This window comes from Semicossyphus pulcher, unplaced genomic scaffold, assembly GCF_022749685.1.
Source record: "Semicossyphus pulcher isolate SPU_LCO1_2020_fin unplaced genomic scaffold, fSemPul1.0.p SCAF_6, whole genome shotgun sequence".
NCBI classification, from domain to species: Eukaryota; Metazoa; Chordata; class Actinopteri; order Labriformes; family Labridae; genus Semicossyphus; species Semicossyphus pulcher.
The window spans coordinates 31,418,484-31,433,087 of NW_027211737.1; the positions used below are offsets into that span (position 1 = coordinate 31,418,484).

The 14,604-nt window shown below is 39.9% G+C and overlaps 1 protein-coding gene across 1 annotated transcript; it reads left to right on the forward strand.

Annotated features, from left to right (window-relative positions):
* Positions 1-690: 690 nt before the first annotated feature.
* On the forward strand, positions 691-3,212 carry LOC138610052 (GTPase IMAP family member 8-like). Its single transcript, XM_069682747.1, has 2 exons — positions 691-1,858; positions 1,996-3,212. The coding sequence occupies exons 1-2, from the start codon at positions 691-693 to the stop codon at positions 3,210-3,212; spliced, it is 2,385 nt and encodes a 794-aa protein (XP_069538848.1).
* Positions 3,213-14,604: the final 11,392 nt, after the last annotated feature.

A 14,604-nucleotide genomic window follows, 5' to 3' on the forward strand; every position in this document is an offset into this window, starting at 1 on the left:
GTAAACACCGTTGATCTTACTTGCCACTGGCCAGATTCCTTGAGATTTAAATTCAAAATGATTAGAAGAGAAATTTGTAATGGGACAAATAAAGTCCATGTGTCCCTGAGTTGTTATGGAAGAATTCACATTTATAATCTACAGCAAAAATAAAATGTTTTATATTTACACAAACGTGATATTAATGTGAATATCACAATACATTTCACTTTCATTTCTGTCCCCTTACAGTGTCGCATGATGATGTGCAACCTGTGAAGCAATGCAGCAGCTTTGAAATCCTCCCACCTCAAAGTGAGTCAAAGTCATTCTGTGCTTTATAAGATCTGAATCTCTTTGGTTTCAAAGAGTACATTATATAAGGATTGTCACATTTAAGGTAATCATACAAAAAGGGAGAGGACCCTGTTACAGACTTCAAAAATGATTTAATGCAACACAAAAAAGAAAAACAACTTCGGTTGGAGTCCAAGAGAAGCAGATAAAATGAACATCCAAAAAGAAAAGTAACGAGGTCCTATCGAGTTGCTAAGATTAATTTAGAAACATGTTGAAGGTAAACATTTCTGTGTATAGTCATTTCTTTTCCATTAAAGAAGTGACCAGATGAAGAGATTTCAACTCCAAATTTCAAATAAATCATGTTTCATGACTTATTTCTCTGTTTCTTGTTTTTATTATATAACAGCAATGGAACTCAGAATGTTGATGCTTGGGAGGAAGGATAAAATCATAAAGCTTGGTGATTTCATCACTGACTGTTTTACAGAAAATTTTGCATCTAAACAATTGGTGGAGACTGGACAGAGGAGAGGAATGCCTCTAACAGTAGTGAATGCTCCAAATATTTTCAGTGCGTCTGTGAAGATGCTGAGAAGAGAGATGAGGAATGTTGTGAGTCTTTGTCCTCCTGGACCAAATGTTCTGCTGCTGTTAGTGAAACCTTCTGATTTCACTGAGGAGAACAGACGAACACTGAAGTTCATCCTGAGACTGTTTGGACAAGATGCTTTAAAACACTCGATGGTCATCAGCACACATGGGGGGGGTGAAACAGGCGTTTCTTTTAGACATCTACTTAAAGACTGTGGAGAAAGACACTACTGCATGGCTGACAACAACCATTTGTCATTCATGAAGAAGATTGAGAACATTGTGCATGAAAACAAAGGAACCTTCCTCACCTTCACTGAAGAGTCCTTAAGACCAAAGTCTGGACCCAACAAAGCAGCTCTAAACCTGCTTCTGTGTGGGAGGAGAGGAGCAGGGAAGACTTCAGCAGCCGAGGCCATTTTAGGTCAGACAGATGTTCATTCAGTCTCCAGCTCATCAGAGTGTGTTAAACATCAGGGAGAGGTGTGTGGACGTTGGGTTTCCCTGGTGGAGCTGCCTGCCTTGTATGGAAAACCTCAGGAGGCAGTGATGGAGGAATCATTCAGGTGCATCTCCCTCTGTGATCCTGAGGGTGTCCACGCCTTCATCCTGGTCCTACCTGTGGGTCCCCTCACTGATGAAGACAAGGGAGAGTTAAAGACCCTCCAGAACACCTTCAGCTCTCGAGTCAATGACTTCACCATGATTGTGTTCACTGTGGAGTCAGATCCTACAGCTCCAGCTGTTGTTAACTTTGTAGAAGGAAGCAAAGACATCCAGGAGCTCCTTCAGAGCTGTGGAGGAAGATCTTTGGTTCTCAACATCAAGGACAAGCAGCAGATCCCAGAGCTGTTGGACGAGGTGGAAAGAATGAGACTCTACGAAGACAAACCAATCAGCTACACAACAGAAACATTTGCTTATGTACAAATAGAGAAGATCAGCACACTACAGGCTGAGCTGAAAACAAAAAGCCTGCTCAGCTGTAAGTAACATACAGTTTCTAAATGTAAATAAGATACATTTTCTGAGTCATAAACAACCTGTTTAATAGAATACCTTTCAGGCTTATCTATTAAAAAATCAGCGTTTAAACTAACTTAAAGCTTTCTTATTTCTCAGGTGATGATGAGAAGCAGAGCCCAGAGTGTCTCAGGATTGTGCTGATCGGGAAGACTGGCTGTGGAAAGAGCTCTTCAGGAAACACCATTCTAGGAAGAGACGAGTTTAAAGCCAAATCAAGTCAAACATCAGTCACCAAACAATGTCAGAGAGCACATGGTGAAGTGAACGGTCGCCCTGTAGCTGTAGTCGACACTCCTGGTCTGTTTGACACAAACTTGTCCCATGAAGAGGTTCATGAAGAGATGATAAAGTGCATCAGTCTTCTGGCTCCAGGACCACACGTCTTCCTGTTGGTGTTACACATCGGCAGGTTAACACCAGAAGAGAAGGAGACATTAAAAATGATCAAGGAAGGATTTGGGAAAAATGCTGAAAAGTTCACCATCATTCTTTTCACAAGAGGAGACACACTTGAACATGAGGAGCTGTCCATTGAAGAATACATTGAAAATGAATGTGATGATTCATTAAAGAAACTGATCGCTGACTGTGGAGGAAGATACCATGTGTTTAATAACTATGATAAACAAAACCAAACACAGGTCAGTGAGCTGATAACAAAGATCGACACGATGGTGAAGGAAAATGGAGGCAGCTGCTTCACCAATGAGATGCTGCAAGAAGCTGAAGGAGCTATAAAGAAAGAGATGGAGAGGATCCTGAAGGAGAAGGAAGAAGAGATGAGGAGAGAGAGGGAGGAACTTCAAAGAAAACATGAAGAAGAAATGGAAGCAATGAAAAGAAGAGTGGAAGAACAGAGAACTGAAATTGAAGAGGAAAGAGAACTGAGTGCAAAACAACTTGAAATTAAGGAAAACATCAACAAGGAGCACGAGAAAAAGATAGAACGAAAAAATAGAGAGGATGAAGAGAGGGAGAGAAAACAACAGAAAGAAATCCAACGACAGGAGAGGGAACAGAAACTTTCAGCTTTGGAAAAAAAGATAAAGTCAGATTCAGACGAAAAGGACACCATTGACAGAAAGCTGGAGGAGACCAGAGAAGAGATGAGAGAAAAAAGAGATAACCAGGGGTGGGACGAATGGTGGGATGAGCGATTAAAAGAAAATGAAAGAAGAGGACAGGAGGAACGAACAAGACTTGGAAAGAGTAAAAAACCTATTGAGGAGAACTATCATAGAAAAGTGGAGAATATGAAGAAGACATATGAAGAGGAAGCCAGAAAGAAAGCAGCAGAGTATAATGAATTTTAAGAGAACCACAAAAAGGAATCTGCAGCTCGAAAGAAAAAAACACGTCTTTGAAGACGAACAATGTGACCTTCTAAAGGTACTTTCAGCCCACAATAAGGAACATCAATGTGAAATTCATGATGACACAATGTGTGACCAAAAAGCCAGAAAATCTGGAAAAAATCAACAACTTACTGAAAAAACAAAAATAAGCCATTGAGCAAGTTAAAACTGAGGAGGAAAAGAACAATGAGCAGGAAACACATGTGGAAGAAGGGGTTGGTACAAAGAGCTACTGTTTACGCTGCGTTGTATTTTTGTTTTTTATGTACCGTTTGAAATAGATCAGTAAAAAATGTTTCAAGGCAAGTTTATTTACAAAGCACTATTCATACATAGAGGACTTCATAGTGCTTTACACAGTTAAAACAGAGCATTATGACAGGCATAGAATACAGAATACAAAATGTAGTAAAAACTGGTCTTGTCAGAAAATGCAACAGTATATGCTTCTTCTTAAAGGGATAGTTCAGTTAGTTTGAAGTGGGGTTGTACATACAGTGGATGCCGGTCAGCACGGCCTGTGTTTAAAAACCGGCCGGAGTGCCTGCACAGAAGCCAGGCTATATGCCGCTGTAGATAGGGCCACAGTTAATTTATCCACTTATAAGGACGCATCACCTAAAAACCAATAGTGTTTTCGATTGTGCGCCATATTTAAATTTTTCTCCGTGCTTTACTTTTCAGTAAGAATCTTTATTTGTCACTACATTGTGTGGACCAAAACACATACGTGTTCAGGGCTTGACATAAGCACTGGCCCGGTGGCCCGACGGTATGTTTGTAACCCCCCGGGCCAGTAGATTAACTATTTAACTGGCCCAGTGTGCCAGTAGGATCTTCAAGCCCACAATGTGGACAATATAGTAGCCCTCCCGAGATTCACAGTACTGATGAACGGGACGAATTACTTTCTACGCAGAACCCCGCGGTAATCTCAGTCCGATGTCAGCATCACTGCAGGCACTTTGGCTACTGCTGTCAACAACACGTTGCACGCTACTCGCTGCACTCGCGACAGGTCAGCTGTCATTCTAGAACAGGCTAATTGACATTAGCAAGCTACCGCGGACTAGTATAAACACACGTTTTAGTTTTCATACACACGCGAGGGAGATTTACTTCCCCCAATGCTGATGAGCCACTAAACACCCATAGCAGTGTTTCCCACACATAGAACAACAGGAAAAGTCCGTCTGATATCACATAGTGCAGCTTTTAATGAGAGCACAGAGTAAACTGACCGCTGTGCATGCAGAGTCTGTGTGTCAGTCACCTTCCTGTAAACTGTAAACATGCACACGACGCTCCGGCAATCACAGATGCGCCTGCGGGATGATCGAGGCAGACGGGCAGTTATGTGAGGCGGCAATAAGTGCGTGTATGCCTGTTATCAGCGGCACCTCGTCCCAGTGCACGTTAGCGCTGTGGCTACATAAACAGACCTTTCACAGAGCGGACGTGCCGCGGACTGTTGTAGCGTCAGTAATGGTAGGTAACATACTCAATCAATCTATTACTACTTATTCATGCGGGTGTCAGAGTTGCTGAACCAAGAGTGGTAAAAGAAGCCTCTTTATATCCATATGATTATTTTGGTCTATTTTTACGAGTTTATAATAGTTCCAAAATTCCAAAATAGAACACATTTGACGTTAAAATAATACCGAAATATCAAATTATTTCAGGGCCAGTGGTTTTAATGGCAGGGCCAGTGAATTTGTAAAGTTACTGGCCCGGAGTGCCAGTGGAAAATTGTGCTTATTGTCCACCCCTGGTGTTACTACGCATGTTTACCATGCGGCGTACAGTTAGCCGCTGATCAGCTGTTCCAGTCTGAAAGTTTCAGAAGAGACGACAAAGACATCCAAATAAAAAAATTGAGCGAAACTGAGTTCTAACCCTGACACAGAGGGGTGAAAGTTAGGAATATACAAACAAGAATTTCAATGTATGCAGATGATAGTAGTTTCCTATTGAGTCCAAAACCCTTTTGTTTGCAATCTCTTCTTGAACTGTTGGAACTTTTTTAACAGTACTCTGGTTTGAAACCAAATCATGAAAAATGTAAAATTCTGGATTTGGGGAGCTGAAAGGTACAAAAAATAAATTGCTGTGTAAGCTACCAAGCATCTGGACTGATGGGCCAGTTAATGTTTTAGGTGTTGAGATTCCTGAGAACGTAGGAGACCTTTGCACGATGAATTACAACAACAAACTCAAAAAAGATGGATATGATCTTACAACCATTTAAGGGAAAAACCTTAAAATTTTTACATTGCCCTAATTAATTGAATTTAATTGATTATTTTTCTTCATAAATTATATTGTGTGTGAAAATGGGAAACTTGTGAGATACAACCAGTTCATTGAATTGTATGTTACTATTTGTTCCCCTCACTTATATAAACAATTGACCTTTGTTTTAGGAAAAGGTTGGAAACAAAAAAATAATAATGGGATGACTAAACTATTGGTATGTCAACCTGCTATAAGAAATACAAGATTGTCAAAAGGATGAAGAAATAAGATACAATTATTTTTAAAAAATGTTAACTTCCACATCTGTTCGAGTTACTCTATAGTACCTATAATAAATGGGAGGACATTTTTGATTGTCCTATACCATGGACACAAGTGTTAAGTTAATGTATAGGACAACAGGCGATTCATTTTTAAGATCCTTAAAAAAATTTGGGGTATTGCTGAAAGGGATGAGTGCCGTTTTTTTTGTATGAGATCAGAGTCAGCAGTACATCTGTTGTGGTATTGTTATGTTGTGTCTGCCTTTTGGAGGGAGGTTAAAGAGATGTGCAATGTAAGGAAACTGTGCCTTTAAATAGATTTTTTTCTCTGTGATATTCGGCTAGCTTACAAAGACAGATTGCTATATTATTAATCTGATTATTTTGTTTGGAATAATATTTATTTTTAAAGCTGCTGGTGCAGATACCTTGAATATATATAATTTCATGTTTATCAAACATCATTTTATTTTAGAAAGTTAGATTGCAAATATGAATGAAGACGTTAAAAAACATTTGGAAAGGTGGAAAAGGTTTATTGAGGTGGAAGGCTGGTAGGAATTTTACTTTTTATTTCTTTATTTTTATCTATTTTTTTTTCGTTCTGACAGACTGTTAAGTTTATTATAATAATGAGTGGATTTGTTTCTGCTATGGATTGAGATTTGTACAATATTTATTTATTTGTATAATCCTCACTTTCTTTTGTGGGTTGTGTGACCTGAGTATATTTGGTGTATAAATATGTTATGTGTTTGTGTTTTACTTTAATGTGACTCGATGGGTTATGTTTGTTATGTGTTGGTGATGTATGTTTTGTTTAAAAAAAGAATAAAAGATAAATACATTTTAAAAAATTATTTAATTAAAAAATGAGCGATTTTGACAGCAAAGACGATGTGCCGTTTACTGTAGATACAAGAGGATACCTTTAGGAACCAGAATACACAGAGGAAGAACTTTTGCAGATGGACATTGAACGGACCGAAAGAGAGAGAGGGGAAACTTCAATGGTCACTGGAGTACAGGAAAGAGCCCAGGTTACCTGGAGGTGTAGCTGTGTAAACTGTGAGCCCATGCCCAGGGACCCAGAGAGCTAGTGGGTCCATGGGCTTGGGACTTGGTAACAGCAGGATCTTTCTGAATCAGAGGAAATCGGTGGTACCGAAGATAAATTGGAAAAAACGCACCTGACCAGAGTGGCCAAATGGAAATTCATCTTCAAAGTAGGTTCATGGCTCTCCCTGCTATTTTATTGCCTGATAATGTTAATTAGACAATCCATAGTTCACTCGAATACCTGTTTTTACAAATATTTGTAGTGAACATATCAACACATTACTTATAAATACTTTGCTGATACACCTACTATACCTCTGTATTTTACATCTACATAGCAAACGGTTCAGATACTACACTGTATTTACATTTATTGTATGTGAAATAACATCACAATGTACACTGAACAAAAGTATAAACGCAACACTTTTGTTTTTGCTCCCATTTTTCATGAGCTGAACTCAAAGATAGACTTTTTTCTATGTACACAAAAGGCCTATTTCTCTCAAATATTGTTCATGAATTTGTCTAAATCTGTGTAAGTGAGCACTTAGTGAGATGTGTTGTATTGCGTGAGGCAATGCTGGTCACACCAGATACTGACTGGTTTTATGACCACCCCAATACAGTAAAACTGCACATTTTAGAGTGGCCTTTTATTGTGGCCAGCCTAAGGAACACCTGTTCTAATCAGCATCTTGATATGCCACACCTGTGAGGTGGATGGATTATCTTGGCAAAGGAGAAGTGCTCACTAACAGATTTAGACAAATTTGTGAACAATATTTGAGAGAAAAAGTCTTAGATCTTTGAATTCAGCTCATGAAAAATGGGAGCAAAAACAAAAGTGTTGCGTTTATATTTTTGTTCAGTGTATATTGGTATGCCTGTAGTATTTTTGTGATGTATTATTTTTCTCTGTATCATTTGAAATAATATTGACTGTTATGCTGCACATTATTTTTGTAACAAAATGATTGACAAAAGTATTCGTCTTTTTTTGTTCTGTTTCAGGCAATTCAGACTGGTAGCTTACCAGGTTGTACTTGAGTGGGGAGGGCAACAGCTAGGAAAAGAATACAAGACAGCTTTACCATCATGTGTAGTTACAAAAGTTAGGAATACACATCCATCACCTAATGGACAGTATGTAGGCTTCAAAGAATCTGAAGATGCACTAAACCTTGTTTAATTTTAGTCAAACACACATTGATGACAAATTGTTGATGTGCTCAACACTAAGGGGGGGGATTCACTAAGAATGAATTGCGACCGCTGATAGCTCCATAAATTGCGCATCATTTGCAACCGCTACCTGCTCCATCTCAAGGTCCGATTCACAAAGCAAATTGCACTGATTAGATTTGCAGATATATTTACAGATCCAACAGCAGTTTGCTGTTGTTTTATGTCTGATTGTGAAGAGAAGCTGTCTGCACCTCCACTCTCTGCTGCGCTTTCAGCTGAGCGCACACTAATGGATCTCAACTCGATGCAGTGTTTCAATGTTACAATTTCATTTAGCAGAAGCTTTTGTCCAAAGCAACGTACATCTGATAGTTAATGATCTATGCATTCATACACGATGGCTATGCCACTGGGAGCAATTTGCCCAATGACACTTGGACATGTGACTGTGATCGAACCCCCAACCTTCCGATTGAGAGACAACGACTCTACAACTGAGCCACAGATTCACAGATCAATGATGAGCAAGGAGAGGAGGGGACAACTCTTTAACAGCTTACTGTAAAGTCCAGACTCTATAGGTGTTTACTAGTCTGTAACGCAGCTTCATTTTTTTAACAAGCGCACCACAGCTGCTCGTCGACATAATGACTCATTTAAATACATGCAAACGGCACCGGAGCACAGAGACGCTGTTTGCTCTGCAGCGCTCCTTGAGGTGCTTTCAAATCTCTGTGTGTGCTTTGAGAATGATGTCTTTTTGAGTCTTTTTGTGTCATTTGCACAGGTTTTGCGGGCACAAAAGCCACGCATACTTTTGGTGAATTCCCCCCTAAATGTAAAGCAACAAATAAAAATGTGAAACATTAATATATTCAAAACGTATGATTTATTTATACACTACATAATGCAACTTAGCTTTTAAACTGTAATTGATGTTGTACCAGCAATCACTCTGTCTGGCTTTGGGGTGGGAGCTATATAGGTATGTTTGCAGGTGGATTGATACAAGGCTGCTGATCATCTGCCCTCAGCCCAGTGTCCTGTCTGCTGGAAGACATGCTCACTAGGTCCTTCCTGAAGTCCTGGCTGGTCTGCTCGACTAACTGAAATATTTTTTTGTTGCATTTTCTTAGTGTCACACTTTACATTTTTTTTGTGACATAAAAATGACAGACACGTCCCCACGTTATCAAAAATTAACAGAATTTACCTGAACAAGATCAGACATCATTTATTTTGCGCAGTCATCTATTAGTGATGCTACATAGCAAAGTTTCAGTAGCAGGACCACACCTTAATCACGCCTCTTCCAGCATTTTCATAAATTCAAACCTAACCCTCTCCTCCCCTTTCGCTCTCCCATTCCGCATCCATCCCTCTCTCTCTCTCTCTCTCTTTTTCTGTCCTCATATTCGTACGGCCCTGAGGGTGGTGCTACGGCGGATCCCCAAAGAAGCTTCCCCAAAACGATGGCATCAAGAAGTTTAACAACACTTAATTTAACATTATCAATTTAATATTAATAAACAGCTGTTAAATCACATTCTATTGATGGTGTGGTCTTTGCTTGTGAAAAGCTACACTACCGGTCAAAAGTTTTAGAACACCACAATTTTTCCAGTTTTGTATTGCAATTCAAGTCGTTCAAGTCCAATGAATAGCTTGAAATGGTACAAAGGTAAGTGGTGAACTGCCAGAGGTTAAAAAAAAAGGTAAGGTTACCCAAAACTGAAAAATAATGTACATTTCAGAATGATACATAAAGGCCACACGAAATGGGTTAACAATTTAAAGCTGTTCTGCAGCAATGGAGGTTGATCAAGCCTTGAAAGCTGGTGCTACTAATTCCTACAGGTGTTCCAACTTTTCTTGATTACTTACAACCACCTCTGTCTGCATAAAGGCAGTGTTGGAAAACACTGTGGTACCATACCCTCATGAGCATCAGTTGAACAGTATTGTACTGAAGAAAGTAGTGTGTTGCTACAAAAATGGAAAGAAAAAGGCAATTAACAATGGAAGAGAGACAGACCATCATAACACTTAAAAATGTAGGTCTTTCCTACAGAGAAATTGCAAAGAAAGTCAAGGTGTCAGTGAGTACAGTTTCCTTCACCATCAAAAGGCACTCAGAAACTGGGGGAAACTCTGACAGGAAGAGGTCTGGCAGACCCAAAGCCACAACTGAATCAGAGGACAAGTTTCTGAGAGTTAACAGCTTGCGTGATAGGCAGCTCACAGGACAACAGCTTCAAGCACAGCTTAATCGTGGTCGTAGTAAGCAAGTCTCAGTTTCAACTGTGAAGAGAAGACTTCGAGCTGCAGGTTTGATAGGACGGGTTGCAGCAAGAAAGCCATTGCTTAGACGTCAGAATAAGACAAAGAGGCTTGCCTGGGCCATGAAACACCACCATTGGACTACTGAAGACTGGAAGAAGGTATTATGGACTGATGACAAGTTTTTGAGAGTTAACAGCGGTCGAGCAGGCGAAAGGATGGTTCCACAGTGTGTGACATCAACTGTCAAACATGGAGCAGTAAGTGTCATGGTCTGGGGCTGTTTTGCTGGATCCAGGGTCGGTGACTTGTATAGAGTGAGAGGCACCCTGAACCAAAATGTTCTTCTGTATGACGTTTCATATTGGTAATTAGCGCTTACCTGAAGTTTGGGTAGAGCAGGGCCCTTCAGTAGGTGTTTATCCTTTTTATTAGGCCGTTGTTTTAAATAATACTCTCCAGAAAAATGGTCACTGCAAACACAACTTGTCTCTGTAGCACGTGGAGTGTCGATGTTTACATCTAGTGCAAGAAGCCATGGTTGCCTAAGGCAGATGTCATTCTATGGAATACGGTGAGATCTGGTGACCAGGAAGCTTGTTTAAACAGCCGAGATAAACACAGGAACGTAGCATCTTTGAAATCTTCAAATTTAATTCAGCCCCACTACGTCGCTCTCGGATCAGAACAGCTGATCAGCGGCTAACAGTATGCTGCAGGCGTAGTAACACGTATGTGTTGCAGTCCACACAATGTAGTAACAAATAAAGAGGCTTTCTTACTGAAAAGGAAAGCAAGGAGAAAAATATAAATATAGCATATACCGTATTGTTCTGAATATAAGACGAAGGGAAAATCCCCTTTGAAAAAGTGGGGTCGTTTTATTTTCAGGGACTAGGCTTTGAACAGCTACTCCACCTTCTCTCTCTCTGTCTGTCTCTCTCTCTCTCACTTGTCACTCCACAAAACCTCCCTACAGTGGCAGGTAACATACAAAGTGACAGAGAGGAGAAACATACCAGAGCGGCGCGGCTCGACAGCTGTACAAGTGAAAAAGCTAATCAGGAAAAGTTATGATGCTCACTTTAAGATTATTGTGGTGAATGCGGCCAAGGCATCTAACAATGTTCAAGCGGCCAAACGGAGTCACAGAGTGTGACGTGCGAAGATGGCTTGCTCAGAAAGAACGTCTTAAAAATACCAACACTCAGCGAAAAGCATTTTGCGGCCCCAATAGTGGCCGCTTCCAAGAAATCGACAGGCGAGTGTGTGAGTACACTGCAGAAAAACGTAACGATGGTATGCCTGTTACAAGAGCCATAATGCAGCTGAAAGCTGTGGAGGTGGCTAAAGAGCTCAATACACCACCCACTGAATTTAAAGCGAGCCTTAGCTGGTGTAAAAGAATGATGCATTGAAATGGCCTCTCTCTCCGTTGCAGGACAACATTTGCCCAACATCTGCCTGAGGACTTCAATGAGAAGCTGGTGTCTTATCAGCGTTACGTGATTAAGTTGCGCAAAAACCACAAATATGCCCTTGATCAGATTGGCATTGCTGATCAGACGCCGGTGTTTTTTGACATGCCCACATCTGTCACTGTGCATAAGAAAGGTGATAAATCTGTCCTTGTCAAGTCCACGGGGAACGAGAAGCGGCGTGTCACTGTCATGTTGGCATGCCTGGCCGACGGGACCAAGCTGCCCCCGTATGTGATTTTAAAACGCAAGATTGTACCCAAAGAGGTGATGCCAGATGGCATTATCGTGCGTGCCCAGGAAAAGGGCTGGATGGAAACTGAACCTGGCGGTGGTGGTGAACTGGCTCAAAGTTGTGTCGGGCAGACGGCGTGGGGGACTCAGAAAAGAAAGGAACATGCTTGTGTTAGATTCATTCCGCGGACACTTGACTGATCCTGTCAAAAAAACACCGCACGAGATGAATGGAGACCTAGTGATCATTCCAGGCGGGATGACAAGCCAGCTACAGGTGCTGGATGTGGTCGTCAACAAGCCATTCAAGGATAATCTGTGTAAAAAATACACAGAGTGGCTCCTGGCTGGTGATCATGTCCTAACCCCGACTGGAAAAATCAAGAAGCTACCTACCTACAGTACGTCTCCTCTGTGAATGGGTCCTGCACGCATGGGCTGCCGTCTCCCCTGAGAGCATCATTAACGGGTTCAAGCGATGCTGCATATCAAATGCCTTGGATGGCAACGAGGATGATGTTTTGTGGGAGGAGCCGCGAGAAGCAGAGACTGGACAGGGGGATGCAGTGACGGTGAGTGACAATGGGGAGGATAGTGAGAATGAACCCAGTGAGCCAGAGGACGCTGCTTGTGAGGAATAGAGAGGCTTAAATGGAGAGAAAAGAGAAAAGAGAAAAGTTTAACAGTTTGCACGGATGTTTTGTTTAGTTAGAGGTCTATTGCAATAAGGCATGTCTTTGATTTTTCCTCTCTGTCAAATTTAACAGACGGGTGGTTCCCTTATTGAAAATGTGAAAGGCTGCAAATTTGTGGTTGCTTTGCCACTGTCGAACAGGATGTTAGAAACAGCCTAATGTTTTATTAAGATGTTTTTCTTAAGATATTGGATGCAATATTGTTTCATTTAGATGTTAAAATCAACAGCCTACCTTTTCATTCATTTTCCCCACCCACTGTAATGTTGGATGCACTAGATATTGCACTATTATACTGTTATAAACAACAGTCTACCTTATTTTATCATATTTTTTTTCTCCATTGTGATATGAGCTGCACTATGATATTGTTTTTTGTCAATGTTTTATTAGAATTTTCAAATAAAATGTTCTTCGTGGTTAAACAAGATTTTGTCATCAAAAAGCCTTTTTTCCAAAAATCTGTCTTGGAAAAAGGGGGTCGTCTTATATCCAGGATCGTCTTATGTTCAGAACAATACGGTAATCAAAACCATTATTGGCTTTTAAGCGGGACATCCTTATAAGTGGATAAATGACTTGTTACCTGTGGCCCTATCTGCAGCGACATATAGCCTAGCTTCCGTGCAGGCACTCTGGCCGGTTTCTCAACGCGAGCTGTGCTGACCAGCATCCACGGTTTGTAGGATGCCTTCACTTACTATTGAAGTATCTCAGACAACACCACTTCAAACTAACCAAACTATTCCTTTAATTATAACTAGTCAGTTATAAAAAAAATTTTTGTTTTGATGATAAAAGTTATTTTTTAATTATTTCTCAGGTCATGACATGCAGGCCTCTTACTCAGATTCACTGTGAATTGCTGGCTGTAGTGACCATTTGTGTTCTTACTGGCTATTGTCCCAAAGTGAACTTATAATCTGTTCAAATAAGTCATTAGCTTATGATTGACAAAGATATAATTATGTTATGAATTTACTTGGTGAAGCATGATTATTAACTCACTATAAAGTACAGGGGACATGTATGTTCCTGTGTACATAATGTAAATGTATAAAGTTGAAATATTATATATATAATAACTTAATTTTTTCCAGTGGCCTGTTTGAGGCGCATGTGTCAACCATGTACAATTAAAGTGTTATAACAATTTAGAGGAGCTATCTGAAAATGTGATTTTTTTTTTTTTTATCAAAACATTCTATTTGTATGTAATGATTTATTGACATTTTATCAACCATGATCCCCCATGTAGTGCTCATTACAAATGGGAGCCGCAAAAAGCAGAACTGTTACTAAGTGCATAATAAAGGATTTATTTACCTTAACAAGGCACTGTTCTCGCTTAAGATCCTGTAGCGGCAAAAAAGCATAATTAACTGTTAATAAGTGCATAGTTATTTGCCCATTACTGCATAGTAAAATATGTATTCATCTTAATAAAGCAACTGTGAAGTTTAGTAAAGGCTTACAAATGGTCTAGGTAAGTAAGACTGAATGAAGGAGTTTGTAATGCTATTATAAACAATTATAAGAAACCTATAAGGTATAACCTTTTATTAATGCTCTTTAGCTGTCTATAAATTATACATTTCTTAGAAGTGCTTATAAATATCTTAAAATCTACAATAAGCAATACACATTTTTATAAGACTAATATTAACACTTAAATAGACGTATTGAAAAGCCCAGAAAGACACGCATGCATTATGATTAGATCTTCAGAAGAGTGAACTTTGATTTCAGTTTAGCTAGCCCTGGTACTTTCTCACCAAAACAGCTAGTCTGATGCTGTGTGCAACCTGGGAAAAGGGAACTTGTGCAGTTACTTGACGACAATGCGAAGTAGTCAAAATATACAAAATATACACTTAACTTCATAAAGATTTTT

What these genes read in the sequence shown, in the direction of transcription:
- LOC138610052 (XM_069682747.1), top strand. Translation starts at nt 691, where the DNA reads ATGGAACTCAGAATGTTGATGCTTGGGAGGAAGGATAAAATCATAAAG. An exon ending in AACAAAAAGCCTGCTCAGCT is followed by an intron (nt 1,859 to 1,995) that starts GTAAGTAACATA and finishes CTTATTTCTCAG; the next exon opens with GTGATGATGAGAAGCAGAGC.